A 21,150-nucleotide genomic window follows, 5' to 3' on the forward strand; every position below is an offset into this window, starting at 1 on the left:
AGTTTTGAGGGATAAACCTCTTAAATTTCTCCAAGTAGAAATGTATGTAAAAAACAAAACAAAAACGATTTTCAATTTTTTTGTAGTTTATTGCACTTTTTTGCAATTAATGTAGTTACTATGGACTTAATGCATACATATTATTAAAATATGGGCTATAACAGTTGTATAGCAACTTGAAATGCTCCTACAAATGGCACTACAACATGTAAAAAAATAACATAAGCTCTTGGTTCTATAGTAGGTCGTAAGGGTTAAATAAATATCGTCAAATAATCGAGAGCTCAATTTCAGTGAAAATAATCATGATTATCATTTTTGCCATAATCGAGCAGCCCTAATGTCATGTAATCTTTTTGTTTACTCAAACTTGTGTGCTTGTTTCCAGCATTTGCAAAGTTTGGTGTGCCAGCTGTAACAAAAGGAGTGAAAGTTTTTGATAGTTCAGGGACTGAGTTGGATGATGATATATTTGAGGATATAGTAACAGATCCCTCAACTGGGGTATTAACCATCAAATATGAAAAAGGTTTGTTTGAGTGATGTGTGTTTCACTGGATGTCATTTTTTAATATCATTATTACATTGTTTATTAAAAAGAGTTTATAAAATGTGTCTATAGAGGGACCATGTAAACTCATTTGTTTTGCTCCTGTTTTTGAGGTCTGGAAACAGCTGCTGCAGAAGTGTCTCCTGAGCAGTCCCAGTTATCATTGCCACATTCATCAGATTCACAGGATATGGTCATCCTTTCAGACAGCCCTTTGAGGAAACATCAGAAGCTGGATGCAGAAGTTAAGCAAGTAAGAGTTAGCAGATTTCCACATTCTTCTAACAGTGTCATTTTTGTTTGTAGTTTAAGTGCTCTGAACTGCAGTGGTTATATCAACATGTAGAATGTTTTTTTTTATTGTGTTTTCCAGTTGGTGGAATCGATTCTCACCAGCAAACCTGGTGGAGAACGTATAATAAATGAATACAATCGGACCAAGTCCCTGGTGGATGAAACCAGAAGAAAAACATACTGGTCAACATACTTGACAGAAAAAAATGGGTAATCTATTTCTGGCCCTGTGATTTTACTATCATTTTCAAATTATTTTAAATCTCTATGAATTCCAGGGAAGCTGACTAGTTCTTTTCCTTTTGATCTTGCAGTACATCACCACCACGACAGGTAAAAGAAATGTATGCCAGAGGAATTGTAACCTTTTTCTCTTACCTCAGTGGCCTGTACTCCAAAAATGGCTATGTAGGTAGCCCATAGTAATAACTGATACAACCAAAATCACGTTTAAACATTTTAAATCCGGGCAGCACGGTGGCACGGTGGTTAGCACTGTTGCCGCACAGCAAGAAGGTCCTGAGTTCAATTCCAACACCAGGCCAGGGTCTTTCTGTGTGGAGTTTGCATGTTCTCCCCGTGTTTGCGTGGGTTCCCTCCGGGTACTCCGGCTTCCTCCCACCGTCCAAAGACATGCAGCTTGTGGGGATAGGTTAATCGGATAATCCAAATTGTCACTAGGTGTGAATGTGAGTGCGAATGGTTGTCTGTCCCTGTGTGTTGGCCCTGCGACAGACTGGCGACCTGTCCAGGGTGTACCCTGCCTCTCGCCCTATGACAGCTGGGATAGGCTCCAGCGCCCCCCGCGACCCTGAAAAGGATAAGCGGAAGCGAATGGATGGATGGACATTTTAAATCCTGCTAAAATGTATGTTCTTATCAACTCTTCATTGTTACATAACTTATTTTGTTTATTCATTTATCAGTGTCTGTACATGTCACTCTCCAAGGAACATTATTATGATGGCGAGGGTAGCACCGGGTACTTGGCCTGGAGGATTAAAGCCATACAGAGATGCACTGCTAAAGGGAGGCGATTATCATCTGGAGGTAACATTTATAATTCAGTGGAAATACATAATACAGTTCCACATTGTGGTTCTTTATTAATAATGGTTATTAAATGTTGTTATTAGTTTTGATAAAGCTGTATTTCATATTGTCTAGCACCAGGAGATGGATCATCGAGTGAAGACCAGTGTGGTGGACCAACTGTCAGACGAGAGTTGCAGTTTGTTACAGAGAAGTTACTGAGTGAGGATGAGTGCAAGGATACAATCTCTCTGATGAAACATTCAGCTGATGAAGACACAGTCAAGAAGAAGATGAAGTTGACATTTGTTTATCGACACAACATGGTCCTTGGCCTCCTGCTGTCAAGCAACATACTGTCTGTTTTTCCACGTTTCAAAGATATCAAAGGCTTGGTGAATATTTGTCATTACTTTGACAATGTAAACACACTTTAATATTTTGTAGATAGCAGATATAATTCTCTATCCCTGTTACAGATCGAACAGGATTTTGTACTGATGTTTGGTGAGGATGTATCAGGCAGGTTGCTGGAGAGGTGGCCAACAACATTCAAAAGAAAGATTATCCAACAAGGCAGAAAGCTTCCTTCTACCAGTGACCTGGAAGAACTCTTGCTGGCAGCTGACTCACCTGAGGATGCCACTGAAGTTAATTGGTGAGCTGTTGTTTCTTTGATTAGCACATTCATAGCATATATAATGTTTGTCACAGAACAGTTATCCTTTTTGTCTTTTGGGTCTACTCAAACATTTTATCAATGCATTGAAATATGTTGTTGATGATGACTCAACTTCATTAAAAACAAATAATTTTTGCAGGCTGGGACAGTGACCTCTCAGCAATTCTATTGCTATTACATCTGATTCCACCATCTGGTCAGGGTCGGAAGAGACCAGGAAAGGTGTCAGCTTCTCAAGCAGAAAGGCGTCTTGTGGTCTTCAAGAAGGTTTGTGTTTCTTTTCTATTTTTATGTTATGAATTACCAGTTTAAGAAACACTTGATTCTTATTGCCTGTCTGTATTTGTCTTTTCAGACTGGAACAAATATCCAAGAGCACCTTGATTCCATCACCACCAGCACTCAACCCTACCTCCTGGCTGTTGGGGTGAAAAAGAATGACATCCACCGGTTCTTCATTATTCTTGACAAGAATGCCATGCCATGCAAGTCTACCTCTTCACTTGGTACTGTTGATGAACTGTTTAAAGCACATTTTGTGTTTGGCACATCTTACAAACACTATGCTTCACAACATGTACATGTTCATCCAGACCACAGGTTTTAGAAAATATTTAAATACCAAACACCTTAACTATTTTGACCAGCAGGCTGACACTGATGTTAATCTACAGCCTGATGTGGCAGTTAAAGAAGTTAGCACTACAGGGGAGGTGATGTCAACTAATGTAGAAGAAACACCCACAACATCTGAAAAGGTCAAATAAGAGCACTTTGGATAGGTGTGCCTCTGCTGTTGCACAGCTCAGGGCAGCTGGATTAAGCCAATCTACTGTGAGTAGTTTTGTCTCCTCAATGGAGGAAGTGTTTTTTGAGATTCATACTCAGGCTAAAGATGCAGCCTTACAGAGCGTACCTTTACAGTACACCACAAGTAAAAATAAATATAATAGTAATAAAATAAAGCATTGGGAGTCCTTTAGCCTGGAAAGATTAGCTTTAGGACCAGGAAAGATGGTGACACTTGGAGAGCTGGAAGAAGGTCCAGAATTTGCTTGGAGGTGTGTTGTCTACCAGTTTGTTTTCAGCTAAGTGGATAATAACACACAGTACAGAGTACCGCCCTGACTTTATCATCTGTACAGATGTAGTGTCTGAGATTCTGCTTTTTTGTAAGATCAAAAGTATTGTTGTGAAAGATGACATTGTGTTGCTCTGCGGAAAACTGATGGAAACCCTGTGTTTTGATGACCATCATCATGCATTTAGGGTCAGACTGCATCCCAATATGGTGCTGAAGGTGTTGAACATAAATGAGCTGTGTTGCTTCTTCAAATCAAATATGGCATTTCAGATTCCTCCCTGTATATTGCCGTTTTATGCCGAACTAAATTCATTGTTTTAAAGTGTTTTATACACTACATGAGATGTTTTTATATTTTGAGCCTGACATAAAAATAAAGCTGTTAAATGTATTATCTAGTTGTGGTTTTTGCTCACTTGTTTTATATGTAAAAGCATTATTAAAAACCAGGTTTTCATGCTGCAAAACAGTGAATTGAGTGTAAAGGTAACACTACAGGAAGAGTTTTAGTAACATTACTTGGTGTAAAATTAATTACAAATTTTACTCTATGAGAGCTAATTTTTCACTAGAGATTAGTGTATGAATAACACAGTATAGAGTAACATGACACTACTAGTAGTGTTAAGTTGATTTAACACTATGCGGTGTTACTCAGTGTTAAATTTTTACTCTATTTAGAGTTAAATTTACTCTAAAATTTTAACACTATAGAAAGAGTTGATTTAACACCAATTCTGAATGGCACCAAATAGACTCGGAAACAGTGTTAAATTTAACTCTTTAAGTGTTAGTTTGACACTGCAAATTTTACTGTGTACATTTAAGCTATATAGTTCCCTCTGTGATAATTCTGCTATGAATGCCTCTTATTAACTTTTATGCTTTTACAACCCACTATGAGCAAACACTCAGCAACAGTGGGAAGGAAAAACTCCCTTCTTGAAGGAAAAAACCTCTGGTAGAACCAGGAAATCTGTCTAAACTAGTTGGGGGTTAGAGCAACAGATGCAAGTCTTCAGATCATTTGCAGTGTGACTGTCTTTGTGCACACTTTAACCTGATTCAGTTTTCTTATTTGTCAAAATGCACCATGGGTAAAAACAAAACAACAAAACAAAACAAAATAGTAATGAAGGAGAATCCTCAGCAAAGATGAATTAAACAAGTTTTATTTTGATCAAATTTTACTTTAAGTAAAACACATCTTTATTTGATGACATTGAAGTCATCAAATAAAGACAGTTTTGATGGAGCTCCTGACCCAGCCCAAGCTCTCTATGAAGACGAGGAAAAACTCCCCAGGGGGCCAGATCGATGGGAAGAAACCTCGGGAAAGCCCATTCAAAGAGAGATCCCCTTTCCTGGGATGGCTGGGGGGGTTACAGGAACTCCAAAAAAGCTAAATTTTTATTTATTTTCTTTTTAAGATTGACCCACTCTATCTATTCCTGTCCAACAGAAAAAAGAAAGGAAGTTACTACAATGTATCACACTTGCATGATAAGGTGTGAATTGTGTGTTTGTGTGTGTTATCTTAGCCAGGGGTGAAGCTGGAGCTCCTCCAGTGTTGGGCGCTTCTCCGGGGCTAAAGCTAAACATGCGTCCAAGAAATTCCGGCATTCTTGAAAGAAAGAAAAGATCAAAAAGATGAAGATGATAGTTCTAGTGATCCAAGGCAGCAGTGAATCTGGAAGTGTGAAGTTTTCTTACCTGTGGACAGACGCTTTTTGATGCTCAGTTGCTTTGTGAGGAACCTCGCGGTACTAAAGTATCGTGCATGAAGCGCTTCATACAACACCACTCCCATTTGCCACACCGTGGTGGGTCCACACCTGTAGCAGCTCCTAATGTACCACTCGGGAGGGATGTGAAGAGGAGTGCCTAACAAACAGACACAATTACAATTTCTTCTAAAACAAAAGACACAAATTGTTACATCTGTGAAAAGCAAGAGCAGAATATGTTACCATAGAAGATGCGATACAGAGATCGCTGTTTAACAAAGCAGCTCAGTCCAAAGTCAATGATGCGAACTCGAGGCACATCTGAGCCGGTCTCAATCAGAATGTTTTGTCCCTTGATGTCCCGATGAAAGATGTGTTTCTCCTCAAGTTCCTTTACAGCATCAACTAGTTGCTTCAGAATGACCTGGAAAAGATGAAAAACACAATAATGAGTTAATGCTTTTCTGCCTTGATTGAATGCTGTACAGTCTAAGGCTCTTCCAGTCAACTTACCTTGGCCGTGTCCTCTGTTAAAGTTCTTCCATTTTCTGCTTTGTATTTTTGCAGGTCCACAGCAGGGACAGGTCTCTCCAGCACCAGGATCAGCTCTTTGCCAAGGTCGAACCACTCCAGCAAGGACACAGGTGCTGATATTCCCACTGACCCTTCTGCTTCACCTGCAAGTTTAAGCATAATGGCCACTTCCACCGAGAGCATCTTCCCATTTTCATCCTGAAATATTACAACAAAGTGGATGATGAGGAACGCCGCATTCAATCCAGTAATGTGAAACTAATTCAAGTGTTGGACGCTTACCGCCACTTTGCAGTAGACTTTATTTTTGGGAATGTGTTTGATGGCAACCTAGAAGACACAGAGCATTGGTGAGCATTTCCTCAGTATGACATAATGAAAGGTGGAAACACAGCAGACGTCTCAGTTTACGATATTATCCATTATCTGCGTCACTGCCTGTGTTACTACCATCATCTGAACACTTACTGGAAAACGATCTTCTATCCGGTAGCCAGCAAACACTGCTCCGCAGCCTCCTTCTCCGAGCTGGTGCTCCTCCACATATCTGGCTTGGAATTCACCTGAACAGACAAAACAGCAAATCTGGTTTTATTACAGCTGTGACACAAATTACTCTCCTCTGTAGCCTAAATGTTCCTTCTGCCCTTCCCCTGAATATAAAACCCAAGCTGCTTGCTACTTACGTTTTTGGTCTGCCACTGATTTTTTGCCCTGGTCCACATTCCTTTTTTTTTTCTTGGGTGGCTCTCTGTTGTCTCCCGTGGCCTTTCTTTTGCCATTTTTTGCGCACTCCTGTTTGTTGTTCAAGTCTGGAGATGTGGAAAACACCAAAAGCACATCAGCTCACTGGATGATAGACACAAACACTAAACACCAATATCTTAAACCTAGCAACTACACTTAATCTACCCCCTTATTCAACTAATTAGCCTACCTTTACCAGAGTCCAACGAGAAGGATGCTTGCTCCTCGTCACCGCTCATATGGTCGAGAAGTTTAGCCTTCTTTGCTTTCTTTGTTGTGCTCTCTTCATCTTGCACAACCTTGCGCTTCACACCTTTGACCACATCTGAGCTGGTGGAAGGACCAGCCTGCTCAGCGACCCTCCTCCTTTTTATTGGGGTCTTCTTTTCAGGACTGGCCTTTCTTTTAGCAGTCCTGCTCTTACAATCTATAAACGACAACAACACAGTGGTGAAAAAGAGTCCCCGACATCAGGACTGAAAGCAGTTTGATGGCAAAGAATTTGAAATTGCTTTTGCTTAAATTATCACAAGTTTATTCTTGGGATAAAAAAAAACTGACCAGTGCGAATTGATACTAGGTTCACTAAGTCTTAGATCTTGATGACACTTGTTGGTCTGTTTTTACTGTTGAGTCCAAGAATAAACTTATTACATTATTTTACCATCTTGTATTAAAGCTATTTTCAATCAAACATATGATTCAAATACTCTAAAAATGATTCACACGGTGTCAACATTTCTAGGATTTGGATTTTACCAGGATTTTATTTTATTATTTTACTTACCTTGATCTCCTGAATCTTTCTTATCAGCTGGAGTGGTCATTTTTCTTGTTTCCTTTTTCATTGTAATTTTGGAGAACTTTTAAAATCGAAAATGTAAACCGTAATGAGTTAAGATTGAGTTAATATTCCTTCAAATGTGCACCTTTCAAATCCTTGACTTTTCTAACTGAATTCTGTAAGTGAGCTTTATAAGTAAACTCTGGAAACTACGGCAACACAACATAGAATCTTGCCTTTCAGTGACTTCACTGACTGCCAGCAGTTCAAAGTAGTTTACAGAAAAACACTCTGGCAAACAAAGCCATAATATTTCATATAATTCAATCATTTCATATCAGTTAAACAGTTTCTTTCATTATCGTTCATCGTTTGTATAAAGACCTCATGTATGGATGACAGTATGAAGATTTGTGGTTGACCACACACTAATACAGGGAGTGCAGAATTATTAGGCAAGTTGTATTTTTGAGGAATAATTTTATTATTGAACAACAACCATGTTCTCAATGAACCCAAAAAACTCATTAATATCAAAGCTGAATGTTTTTGGAAGTAGTTTTTAGTTTGTTTTTAGTTTGAGCTATTTTAGGGGGATAACTGTGTGTGCAGGTGACTATTACTGTGCATAATTATTAGGCAACGTAACAAAAAACAAATAAATACCCATTTCAATTATTTATTTTTACCAGTGACACCAATATAACATCTCCACATTCACAAATATACATTTCTGACATTCAAAAACAAAACAAAAACAAATCAGCGACCAATATAGCCACCTTTCTTTGCAAGGACACTCAAAAGCCTGCCATCCATGGATTCTGTCAGTGTTTTGATCTGTTCACCATCAACATTGCGTGCAGCAGCAACCACAGCCTCCCAGACACTGTTCAGAGAGGTGTACTGTTTTCCCTCCTTGTAAATCTCACATTTGATGATGGACCACAGGTTCTCAATGGGGTTCAGATCAGGTGAACAAGGTGGCCATGTCATTAGTTTTTCTTCTTTTATACCCTTTCTTGCCAGCCACGCTGTGGAGTACTTGGACGCGTGTGATGGAGCATTGTCCTGCATGAAAATCATGTTTTTCTTGAAGGATGCAGACTTCTTCCTGTACCACTGCTTGAAGAAGGTGTCTTCCAGAAACTGGCAGTAGGACTGGGAGTTGAGCTCGACTCCATCCTCAACCCGAAAAGGCCCCACAAGCTCATCTTTGATGATACCAGCCCAAACCAGTACTCCACCTCCACCTTGCTGGCGTCTGAGTCGGACTGGAGCTCTCTGCCCTTTACCAATCCAGCCACGGGCCCATCCATGTGGCCCATCAAGACTCACTCTCATTTCATCAGTCCATAAAACCTTAGAAAAACCAGTCTTGAGATATTTCTTGGCCCAGTCTTGACGTTTCAGCTTGTGTGTCTTGTTCAGTGGTGGTCGTCTTTCAGCCTTTCTTACCTTGGCCATGTCTCTGAGTATTGCACACCTTGTGCTTTTGGGCACTCCAGTGATGTTGCAGCTCTGAAATATGGCCAAACTGGTGGCAAGTGGCATCTTGGCAGCTGCACGCTTGACTTTTCTCAGTTCATGGGCAGTTATTTTGCGCCTTGGTTTTTCCACACGCTTCTTGCGACCCTGTTGACTATTTTGAATGAAACGCTTGATTGTTCGATGATCACGCTTCAGAAGCTTTGCAATTCTGAGACTGCTGCATCCCTCTGCAAGATATCTCACTATTTTTGACTTTTCTGAGCCTGTCAAGTCCTTCTTTTGACCCATTTTGCCAAAGGAAAGGAAGTTGCCTAATAATTATGCACACCTGATATAGGGTGTTGATGTCATTAGACCACACCCCTTCTCATTACAGAGATGCACATCACCTAATATGCTTAATTGGTAGTAGGCTTTCGAGCCTATACAGCTTGGAGTAAGACAACATGCATGAAGAGGATGATGTGGACAAAATACTCATTTGCCTAATAATTCTGCACTCCCTGTAAACACGGTGTCAGCTACATTGTCATCTGATTTAAAGTATTTATTATGTACATTTAACTGTCATGGTACGGAGTCTGTGACCCAGTGTTTTGTGTTTGTTCATTTATATTCATTGATTATTCTTATGTATGATTTTGGTTCTCTTTATCGTTTTCTTCTTGTGTTATATTCTTAGGCTTTAGGTTTCTGTTACTTTGCCTTGCCCCTGTGTCCCACATGTCATGTCTAGTCACTCTTGTTTCCATGTTCCCCAATTTCTCCCCAGTCAGTTATGTCTCTGTGTCAACTCTGTGTCTTTGTAAAAGTCTCTTGTTTGCTGTTTTACTTTGATAGTCATGTGTGCTATGTTAGTGTCATGTCTGTGAAGGTTCTCAGTCATCTAGGTCATCGTAGTCTAAGGAGTTTGGAAAGAAAGCGTCTGGACTTGAAGTTGCTTGAAGATGTTTCACCTTCTCGGATGAAAAGAACTTAAACTTTGCTTGAACATCTTCAAGCAACTTAAAGAAGTTCAGACGTTTTCTTTCTAAGCTCCTTAGACTATGTTAGTGTTTTCAGTTTTCCTTCCCCATGTTCTTGTTGTTTGTGATTTCTCGCAGCTGTGCTCTCATCCTGTGTCTTATTCCCTCATTTATCCCTCTGTGTATTTAAGCCCATTGTTTTCCTCTGTTTGCTGTTGGGTTGTCTGTGTATCATCCATGACAATTAAACTAAATAGCAAATGCAACTACAATTTCAATGAGATTCATTCCTGGCATACTGCGGTGGCTGAAAGTAGACACCAAGCATTATCACTGTAACTGATGTAAATATTGGACTTGGAGGGGATTCATCTGATAGACTGATGCAAACATTACTGTGAGGAAAATTTTGAATTTCCCAATTTTCTTTTTTTCTGAAAGAAAGAAAGTTGGTTACTGTATCACATTTGTATGGCAAGATGTGAATTCAGTATGCATGTGTGTTTGTGTCAGAGAGGAGTTTATCTGAGCCAGGAGGTCCTCCAGCATTGGGTACTTCTCCAGGACTTTGTTAAAACTTGTTTTCAAGACGTCTAAAATGAAAGAAGGACAAGAGATATCGAGATGATAATTCCAGTGAGCCAAGCGATCACACTGATTTTCTGCAAAATTTTCTTTTTGAGAGTCACTCGGCTGGGCAGGGGGTATAACATCTGCAATGCAGCAACATCTGCTCTCTGGGCCTGTGTGAGAGTGTTATCTCAATGGCGGGAATGAGGATGTTGGAATTTGGCATCTCAGGCACCAACTCTTTAAGTTATTTTCACTTTGTAGAAAGTTAAAGCACAGAAAAGAAAAACAGATACATTAGAGCGTGAGATACTTTGACCTGAGGTGCGCGCGTGCGTGTGACTGTGCACGCGTGCGCGGGTCTAGGCTTTCTATCGGATTCAATCAGGATATAAAGCGAAAAGGCACTACCGTAAAGACTGGTGTAAAAGCGCAAGGAAATTTATGCGGCGGAACGCGCGTATGCACAAAATGCAACACAAAAACTGACGCGCGTGGTTTTATTCGCGCGTCAAACGCGCTACACTGACGCGCGTTTCACGCGTTTTCGCGACGCAAATCTGCTTCCGAATTTTCGCGGGACCCGCAATCGCGCGTCATCGCGCCTTTCCATTGACTTTACATGTAAACCTGACGCTCTATTCGCGTCCATCGCGTTCGGTGTGAACACACCGTAAGAGGCGGCTGGCTTGACCGCGGCTCACTTTACCGCGGTAGGAAACGCTGTGTGGTAAAGTCCTAAAAATGGAACATGTAATGATCACCGTGACGCAAACCGTAAATTTTATCTGAGATCAAGGTTTAAATCACCGTCAATTTCAGTCTTTTGTGTGGGAAATAGATTCAGAGTTTGCCGACATGCCATCATACAGAGGTCCGTTGGCTGAGTTGGGGAAAAATTCTCAATAGGGTTTTTGAACTCAGCAAGGAAATCTGTCAGTTCATGGGCATGGCATGATGCGATGAAGGCATTTCAAGTGAAGCTATCACAAATGCACCAGTGCAACCTGCCTCACTTTCCCTGTTGCCAAGTAATGTTGAACCAAGTCAGCGCAACAGTGTTCACAAATGTGCACTTTGCTGATAAACTGAGCGCACTGAGTTCGCGTGGCGCTTTGGTGACTTTGAAGCACAAAATGAGAATTTCGAGCTGCTTCACAATCCATTTACAGTTGACGTGGAAACTGCACCTGTGCAGATTCAGATGGAGCTGCATTCTAATGGGACACTCAAGGGAAAGCACGACACTGAATGGTCTTCAGAGTTTATTAGTTCTATTCCTGAAGCAATGCCCCAGCTCTGTCTGCATGCGGCTCGAACCTTGTATATGTTTTCATTTATTTTTTCTGGGGTTTTGGCAGCATGTTCATATTTCTAACTTGCATAATTTTGACAGGATATATTTTTATGGAGAGCAAAATATTTAAAGTTAAAGTTTATTTATTCTTGAATTATATTCCAGTGTTTTTATTCATATTTATGTTTTAAAGAAAAACATTGTTTTAGTGTGTTCAATGAATGTTTTTCTTAACTGGGCCACGACCTAAAGTGTGCCTTGAGGTTTGGCCCCCTGTGCAATTGAGTTTGACACCCCTGATCTAAAACATTTAAGTGTGACAAATACACACAAAAAACCCCAAAGAAATCAGGAAGTGGACAAATACTTGTCCACAGCCCTGAACAACATGGCTTATTTGTAAATAAAAAGTCTGAAGTGAGACCATTTGAAGAACAAGTAGGTACGCTCAGATAATTCAAAAGGAATGGGGTCACATTCTTAGTAAAACTGAGTAAAATAATGAGTAAACAACTGAAACAGAAGACAAAAAAATCACACAACCCTTTAAGTTTCTTTTATAATTTCACCTTTAATAGATGAAGCCCGCCTTGCCGTGAGGAAAGGCCACATTTGGTAACGATTGAAATCACCTACAAAAATAAACCCGCCTCAGCCTACGGAGAGAGAACACGATGAGACCTTCAGCCTCTCCTTCAGGTTTGCCCGCAGCTGTTGAACTGTACAAAGGCACAGAGATCGGGACATTTCAGACCGAGCTCCAACTGCAGCTCAGATCTGAAACCTTTACCCAGAAAACCCTTTAGATTTTTTTTTTTAACTCAAGTGTAGAACAACAGAGTTAGCGTTGTGTTTTCAAGCTCGTCATAAACCTGAAAAGGTGTATCGCTTCTCTATAGTGAGTCTGGGTGAACAACAACAACAACAAAAACAGCATCACTGGGAAAAATCAGGAAGAGCTTCAACAACACAGGTCTTTGGCATTTAACACAACAGTTTGTGGATGTTCAAACCTCAGACCCAAGCGCACAAATCTGAGAAGAGAAGCTTCAAAACTGCTCAGAAAATTAAGCTTGTGAACGAATTTAGTTTAGTTTGTTTGGGTTTTTTCGTTTGTCTTTAAAGAACAAGATTTAAAGATTTAAAACAATGAAGTAATACATATTCTTACATGTAAAGTTCGTGAATGTTTTCTGAGCTGTCATTTTACACTATATTATCCTATATAAATTTATATCCAGTTTGGGGACAAAAAAATACTAAAAGTGAAAATGTGAAGCTAGTTTCAAAGAAAAGCAAAGGGAAGGCTGAAAGCTCTTAAATACGCATGAAGCGTAAAAATATTAACATTCAACAGGCTTGATGATTTTGTGATGTTTTTATAAAGAATTAATCCAAATTAGCCTAACAATCAGAACAATAGTCAAATTTCAGCAACATCTAAAGAAATAAAACATATGCTAACAAGGAAAACAGGTTTAAATAGTGTAAAATGACAGAAAGTATAAGAATATTTCAATTAAGACTAAGGAGCCAATGGTTTGCACGCTATCAGACTCTAGGTATGTTTGAACAGCCTTAAAAACAACATCTCTGAATACATACAAGGTATTATATCTGATCTTCATACATGAACACTACTGGCCCAAAAAGCTTTCCATGACATAATTCCTCAGAAATCCTAATTTCTATCAGCAGCAGGTACACGGCATCTGAAAACTATTTTCCAGACGCTGTCCGACTGCTGTTTTATCTAAAATAACGCATGCTTTTAATGTTGAACAGCCCAGGATTGTTTACAGTAAGCAAAATATTTCACAGCCAACTCTGAGCGAAATTCTACGGAAGCTCACTGAGACCAAAACTTATTAAATGACCTCACAATCGTCGACTTCTGCCACACTATACTTTCATCAGTTAAAACAGAAAAAGAATAATAAGATTATAGTGTGTTAGATGTTAAGATAAAGTAGAGCATGTGATCGCGGTACACAGGAGAAAAAATTAAATTTTAAAAACCCGTTTTCCCTGAATTCAAAGTTAAAGTGCCCCAAAAATTAAATTTCATGCAAATAGTCGGGGATGATGTGTTTTAACAGCTAAAGTTGTTTATGAGATACACAAAAAGCAACAACATGGCTTCAAGATTCAGTTACTGTTTCCATTCAGACTTTCGCATCACTTTCAACTATAAAGTATGGAAGCAAAAGAGGGCCAAAATAATTGTATTTTGTTTTCTGAATTTGTTAACCTTGAAAAAGTAAAACCACCAATAATTAAAATTATATACTCAGTTTTCAAATGACATACTAAAAATTAATTAATATTAATTAATTAATATTTAAAAAGACCTCCAAATTTTAATTTCTTGTATTTACATGTAACCATTAAGTTATTAAATGAGTTTTGTCTTTGGAAATTACATAAAAGTTGGGAATTTCTACAAGACACTGAAAAAGGAATTTTAAAAAAATGCTGATATTCTGAGAAGGAAAGGGTCAGGGTGTTTCAACTTTTACCAAGAAATGCTCCAAATCAATAGATACTACATTTCCCATAATCCAACATTTTCTAACATATTCCAGTTGGCCGCCTTCTCTTTTAAACCTTGCGTGTTAAAGTTTATAATGCTGGACTTTTGCCCATGATAACCCAGAGATTATATATAAAATTAATTAATTTAAATTCTAAAGGCCCTTTTTTGCTTCCATAATATTAACCCAGTGTTTAATAATAGAAGAAACTGGGGTTAAAACCCCTTTAAATAAAACCTCTAAACTATATATACTGTATGTTTTTCCCTCTGGTGGGATGAGGCCCCTAATAGATGTTTTGCTCCAGGCAACAACACAAAAAAATATCTTTGGTTATAACAAAAATAAAAACAAAATAACTCTATAAGATAAATCAAGTTTGACACAGAAGCAAGAGAACAGTTGGCGTGTTTGACCACTAGATGGCGACAGTCTCCTACAGAAACGCCCTGCAGCACCCTCAGTTTGACATCATTTAGTACCTGCAGCTCAAACAGCAAACAGCATTTTGCAACATAAAGATAAAATGCAATGAACATTAATGTTTTGACTTGTTTGTCCAGATTGACTGTTTTCTTTAAAATTACCCCCCCCCAAAAAAATAAATAAAAAAATTCCACGCAAACAAGAAAAAGCCTCTTTGACTTTTAACTGATAGATTACATCGTCACAAAAAATATTGCATATATATATCACAGGTTTTTAAGGCCTTTTCTTAAGAAAACCCTTTTCTCGTTAAGCCTTCTTTTGCACTCTGATGCATTTCTTTAGTTTTTCTGCCTTTAAACCCTCATGTTTACTACAGTCCTGCGTGCCTTGATTTGTGTCCCACTCTTATTTTATCCTTAAGAGAGGTTTATGAGGTCAAGGCTGCACATTTTAGTTCAAGATAAGCGTATCAAAAAGTTGCGTTTTAAATGAATGCCTGCTGACAGACGGGTTGAAACGCACACAATGCCGCTGTTTTTCCTCTCTGGTCTCAGCAGCTATCAGCACTCACAGACCTCCTTTTCTTGCACTCATTGATTCGAGGAGCTCACGTGATGCAAAAAGTGAACAAGCAGTTAATCAAAGTGACTTGCGGTTGGAGGAAACCCCCGTCACGGTCCTCAAGGCCACGGTCACATTGCTTGTATGACAGTCTTTCCCATGTATTAGCTCCTCGTGCCATTTATCTTCCCCTAGTTTTTGTCTTTCCTGCATCTAATGTTTCTTTTCTACTTCCTCTGAACCGCTCAGTCAACTTCCAGAAACCTGTCAAATCTCCACACTGACCACATGGGGGGGGGGGTCAAAGTTCAAGCAGTTTGCTTTAGTCTATTCAGCTCATGGTTCACGAAACTCTGCTGGTGGTGGAAAAAACACAAAGGCTTCAGATCCCACCAGTTCATCTTCACTCCACATGAAAAAACAAACAGCGTTTTTTTTTTTAAGTTTTTTACAAACTGCAACCAAAACTAAACTACTTCCTGTTAAGTTCCAGTTAAGATTCATCTTATCGTTCTTTTACTCTTTCTATTAAAAATCTCTCTAGAGTTCCTGCATCTGTTTTCCGTTACATCACCTTTCATTTCTCCTTTCTTTCATGCAAACAATCTCAGGCTGGCTTTTATGGAGTCCTAAATGTGCCAAAAAATATGAACAGATAATTAAATTCCATATAAATGGATAACGAATATAATAAGAATTTCTTCTCAGATTCATATATTTTGATTGGACATGTTTTTGGAACGGATAAATCCAGAAGAACTCCAATCCATTTTCATTCTTTGTAATTAGAGCTATTATTATTGGAATCAGTATTTACTTTTACAACTACTGTGAGTTAAAATAACTCCATTTTATGATAATAACTTTTTTTAAATGGTCTGTCATGCTCTGATGTTTGGATTTTCTGTGTCCTGCTGAAGTCTGAAAAAACTATTCTCAGCATCTGTGTCAACAAGCAGATTGTTGCTCCGCCTCTACAATAAAACAAAAATAAGACTTTGTTTTAAAAAGAAAAACAAAAAGCAATAAAAAGCTTCACCCATATAAATAAAAAAAAAAAAAAAATGTACAGACCTTTAAAACACACAAGTTAAATAAAAATAATTCAACATATGGCCTTGAGTCTTTCACAAGTTCAAAGGATAAAAAGGTGAGGGAAACAAAAAGGATGAACTGCATAAATTATGTGACAGCAGGACAGAGTGAGAGAAGAAGAAGAAGAGAGGGATGGACGGCGAACAGGGAAGAGGATGAACGGATATGGCACAGTGAGTGAATCTTTGGTGTTTGCAGGCAGACGGAGCCGAGCGGGAAGCAGTTTGAAATCTTGAATCCAGCAACCAAAATTCTGTCTGTTCGTCTTTTTTATTTGCAGTCTCTTTTTTCTGTCCTCTTGTCATCCTTTATTATCCCTTCTTCCAGGTGCTGGATCCTCTCTCCCGATTCTGTGTTCACATCCCTCCCTCCATCAAAATGTACACCAGGAGATTAAAAATGAAAAACAAAACAAAACATCCCCTTCGTCCCTCTAGGGGGCAGTAGTCCTTTTTCAAGGAGGTTATATCCTCTTAAGAAGGCCCCCTGACCTCCAGCAGTGCCTCCTGCAGTCTCTGCCGGTAGGTTTCATAGCGACGAATTACTGCGTCCTTCTGCTCCTGTTCCTCCTTTTCAAGGATCCGCAGGAAGTTTTTCAGCTCAGGGATGGAGAAGGCATCCCACTGAGGAGAAAAGCAAGAAAACTTCGCTCAGTTCTGTTTTTTCCCTTTTTAATTGATAAAGTATATGTCTATGGATGATGCTTGATAGTACAGTAGGAGTGGTTATTTCTCTTTTTATGCGTAGCATCCATCTTGGGATAACAACAATGGCACCTTTACTACTTTTTAAAAACACGTTTTTTAAAAAGTTTGTCGTAGAAGTTTCACTAGGAAAACAATTCTTTTTTTTAAAATAGTCAGCTGCTAGGTTTGAATATAGAATGATAACAATAATGTACAATGATAACTTAAAGTAAAAGATTTAAAAGGAACGGGGAAAAAAAGACTAGGATGGTGATTGCCAAACACTGTGGCCCCTGTTGGGCTGTAAAGGTACTACAGAATTAATTTACAGTCACTTTCTTTGCCAGTTTTTGTCATTTTTGCTTAAAAATTGCGATTGAATATTTAAGTCATGGGGATATTAAAAAAAAAAAAAGGTACTTGTTCATTTTCTGTCTTTTTAAAAAAAAAATCATAAACTCATAGGTTTGTTAAGAGCAAATGCTGGGAGATACTTGAGATCAAACAGTTTATGGCAGGTCAGCCTCAATAAGTAAATCCTCAGAAGATCTAAATCAAATGAAAACAAAAGAATTGTGCATTAGAGTTTAAAGTTTTGAAATGGGCCACAGCAGCGTCTCGTTTGGGAATGGCTGAACTCGGAGACGAAAGAGCACAGAGGCCAGGAAGATGTCAATAAAGCTGAAATGTGGTGATAATCAGTGTTACCATGACTTCTCCTGTCTGCTGTTCTTTCAGGACAAAGCTGAGCAGGTCTGGGTCGGGTCCCGCCACCAGGCGAAGAAACAACGGCTTCTCAGCATCCGCCAATTTGCATGTATAAACTGCAAAACACACACACACACACACACACACACACACACACACAAACAGATTTAATTAGTCTGTACAGTATGCACGCTGCATGCAACCACAGGCAGCTGTTCCTCTGTGCACATATAAATGGATTTGGCAAAGGATGAAAGGATGGGAGCGCCATATTACCATGCGGTAGTTTACAGGAACAGACAGTGAGGGACAGATTCTGTTATTGCCAGCAATGTATTTACATCTGCAAAAGATGTAGAAGGTGCTAGAGGCTTGATTATTCTGACATTCACATATTTCCAAACCTCAATCTGAAAACTCATCGGTTTGTCTGCTGACAGCAACCGAGGACAAAAGCCGATTTTTCAGGGCTTACGGTGTAATTAGGATGTCAGGGTAGTGTGTATATTCATTTACAGACCTCCTGCTTCATCAGTGTGTTCTCAGCCCAGTGACACTTTGTGATGTTCCTTCTGCAAGGTGCCCTTTAGCCCTCTGGCCCCAAAAGTATTGCTCATGTTTAACAAAGATGCAAAGTCCTTGTAAGGAGGTTGGAGAGTGCTGGGGGCATCGTTTCTTGGGTTAACAGCCAGAAGACTCTGGTTTCTACTCCTTTTGAGCACTTTGTGTTTTAGAACTACTTAGTTAGGGTTAGGAAAAGATTGCAGTTTGGGTTAAAACCCTCACTGGCATACCAGTAACCCTGCTCGTTAACAAAATCTCAAAGGAGTGACCAATCAGCATCACTTCTGCCTTAATGCATGCCACAGCACACACAACAAAGACCGGTTTTCTGACAAAGCAGTACTAACCGACAGCGATGAAAACAGTCTGACTCTGTGTGTCGCTTACAATTGCATCTTTTGTCTCTTCCTAACAAATTCTGCATATTTGTATGTTGACCATCATTTATTGGTTTAGAAGATTTACAATTTAAGGATTTCTAACTTTCAGAAGGGATTAAAATAAAAGCAAAGAGCTAAAGAAAAAACAGTGAGCAGAAGCAAAACAATTGAAGGAGATGTTTCTGCACCCTGTACATCCCTACAAGCTTTGGTTCAAATGATTCTCTTCTTTACATATCCAAGTTCTCCTCGACCACATCGTGAGTCGTCTCGTCTCAATTTGAAACAAAGTCGAAGATGTTTCTACATTTCCAGACCGCAGTTAAATCTCAGACACTTAACTTTTCTCCTGAAACACCAGACAAGTTCATTAAAAGTCCTCAAGTGTCTGCAGTCAGGCGTCTGTCTAGACTCTGTCTTTTATTAGCTATACGTCTCCAGTCATGAATGCAAACCAGAACAGGAGCGTTTAAAGAAGGGGGAGAAAACACACAAAAACACTCTAAATCTATAAAAATTTGAGTTGAAATGACTCACAAGCTTCAAACAAGCATCTGCAGGTTGTGTTTATAGTTTTAAATCAATGCATAAGGTTAATAAACTGTCTTCTCCTCACTGAAAGACATCGTGTGACACCCAACAGCCTGTAACAGCTGCTCATTCACAGCATGGATGTGCGCTGTATTTATATCTGCATGTGTGGGTATCCCTGGTGAGCTGTTATAGTAGGGAGAGCCTCTGGCATCCAACATGAGGGTGAGGCCCACACACACACACACACACACCTCATACCGAGCGTGGCAATAGTGGCATGAAACCCCGTCTCTCACACCCAGTCTTACCCTGCTCCTCCCGCCGGTATCTCTTGTACAGGGCATATTTAGCCGGGTTGTCTGCAACTGTGAATTTGCTCAGCAAGCCGACGATCACCTGAAGACACGCGAGAAAGAAAAACACCCGTCAATATTACTTTGACAGCTCTTCTAGAAGATTTTTGTGTTGCTTTGTCGTTAATTTATTGCTTAAAAGGATAAAGAACATACAAAACTGAGTGAAATCAATGAACTTAGCCCTGTCTGTCTCTCGACTTCAACCGGTCTGTCATCAAATCTTAATTAACCTATTAAGCAGGCTGCAGTGTGTTCACATGTGTGTGTTTGCGTGTGTATTAACAACCTCTTTGACTGTGGTTTTAGAGCTGACATGAAGGGTGTTGGAGACTCCTTGGGGCAGATAGAAGGCCTCCCCAGCTCTTGTCTGACTTCCCTGCACCGTCATTGGCCTCCGCAAATCCATCTGGACCTTGATGAAACCCGTGTACACACCGCCCGCACCCTGACAGAGACAGAGTTAATGTTTTAATGTGGCCACTATGGTAGCTGCTACATGATCTCTCTAAGTGAGCCCAGTTCACCCAATAAGCCCAGTGTGACCTGCAGGACAGATGGCCCCAGATGGAGGAAGACTATCTTAATCTCATTACTCCATATGGGGCTGGGAGGAGTGTGTGTGAAGGTCACGAGTAGACAAAGAGGCCAAGAATGAAGAGAAGTAAAAAAACAAGTAGACGTCAAAGATGGAATGATAAAAAGACAAAAACGGGATGAACAAGAAAGACAAATCCTAAAGAATGAAGACGGAAATTGGACAGAAAAGGTGTGCTGAAACAGAAACATGCAGGCTTCTCATAGTGAAACTACCCATTCATCCACTCACTACTTAAAATATGCAGAGCAATCGGCTCTAAACTGTCCTGATGATCTATTAACTGCAAAAGTAACAAATATTCTCAGTTTTTTTAAAAATATAAATGAAAATAAACATTTAGACTTTTTTTTTTTTTTAAAGGATTGAATGTGAGCTCTGAAACCCATTTACAGACATTATTATAATGACTGTGGAACAAACTGACTGTGAAAGTTAAAGTTTCACGATGAGCATCTTGTGAATACACCCACTTTGAGTTATGACTCATTTCAGCATAAAATATTTTGGAAAGTATCATCATTATTTCCTTAATCAGTGAGTTTGTCTTTTTTCTCAGTTATAAAAAAGCAAAACAATGACAAGTAATTAACAATGGAGTGTTTAAAGGTAGCTCAAGTTCCCAACAGACTTTATTATCAACTGGAAAATTGCACAGATTAGCCTTAGACAACACTTTGTTTTAATCTTTATATAATGCTCTAGTAGTATGGCATTTGATCTCATTACATACATGCTGATTTGGGCACGAGTGACCAATATAAGCTGATATTATGTGTCTATGCAGCTTTTTTGTCCATTTATTGTCTTTATATTCTAAAAACTCATATATTCAAATGTATAAATGAATGTAAACTTTTTATTGGCCAGTTAAAATGTGATTTTTAGTGGACAGACTCAGTTATTATGTCTGGGCTCCCCTCTGAGTGTCAGACTAGAATCTACTGGCCT

General features: G+C 39.2%; 3 protein-coding genes across 3 annotated transcripts in view; 1 reads left to right on the forward strand and 2 right to left on the reverse strand.

The window, feature by feature from the left end:
* Nucleotides 1-351: 351 nt before the first annotated feature.
* On the forward strand, nucleotides 352-4,027 carry LOC146689432 (uncharacterized; the record flags this gene model as incomplete). Its single annotated transcript, XM_085436173.1, has 9 exons — nucleotides 352-529; nucleotides 664-803; nucleotides 924-1,054; nucleotides 1,159-1,252; nucleotides 1,795-1,894; nucleotides 2,012-2,271; nucleotides 2,356-2,534; nucleotides 2,698-2,825; nucleotides 2,914-4,027. Coding segments are annotated over 8 exons (1,095 nt in total), but the record flags the coding sequence as incomplete, so codon positions are not given.
* A 771-nt stretch (nucleotides 4,028-4,798) lies between these two features.
* LOC146689433 (serine/threonine-protein kinase pim-1-like) lies at nucleotides 4,799-7,587 on the reverse strand. The gene is made up of 9 exons (XM_085436668.1): nucleotides 7,438-7,587; nucleotides 6,841-7,077; nucleotides 6,590-6,715; nucleotides 6,372-6,466; nucleotides 6,186-6,233; nucleotides 5,883-6,101; nucleotides 5,613-5,793; nucleotides 5,356-5,526; nucleotides 4,799-5,266 (listed from the first exon to the last, which is right to left on the reverse strand). Exons 1-9 carry the CDS (start codon nucleotides 7,496-7,498, stop codon nucleotides 5,175-5,177), a joined length of 1,230 nt encoding a protein of 409 aa, XP_085292794.1. The 5' UTR covers nucleotides 7,499-7,587; the 3' UTR covers nucleotides 4,799-5,174.
* A 4,715-nt stretch (nucleotides 7,588-12,302) lies between these two features.
* Nucleotides 12,303-21,150, reverse strand: part of rassf3 (Ras association domain family member 3) — a 78,620-nt gene continuing 69,772 nt past the window's right edge. Inside the window, exons 4-7 of the mRNA XM_085436232.1 lie at nucleotides 19,891-20,049; nucleotides 19,557-19,644; nucleotides 17,771-17,886; nucleotides 12,303-16,999 (exon numbers count right to left, since the gene is read on the reverse strand). Of these exons, the coding sequence (XP_085292358.1) occupies nucleotides 16,850-16,999; nucleotides 17,771-17,886; nucleotides 19,557-19,644; nucleotides 19,891-20,049 (513 nt within the window). The 3' untranslated portion in view covers nucleotides 12,303-16,849. The remainder of the gene's footprint in view (nucleotides 17,000-17,770; nucleotides 17,887-19,556; nucleotides 19,645-19,890; nucleotides 20,050-21,150) is intronic.

Source organism: Copadichromis virginalis, linkage group LG17 (genome assembly GCF_057382275.1).
Source record: "Copadichromis virginalis isolate Kocher_CV1m ecotype Utaka linkage group LG17, C_Virginalis_male_GT1.1, whole genome shotgun sequence".
NCBI lineage: Eukaryota > Metazoa > Chordata > Actinopteri > Cichliformes > Cichlidae > Copadichromis > Copadichromis virginalis.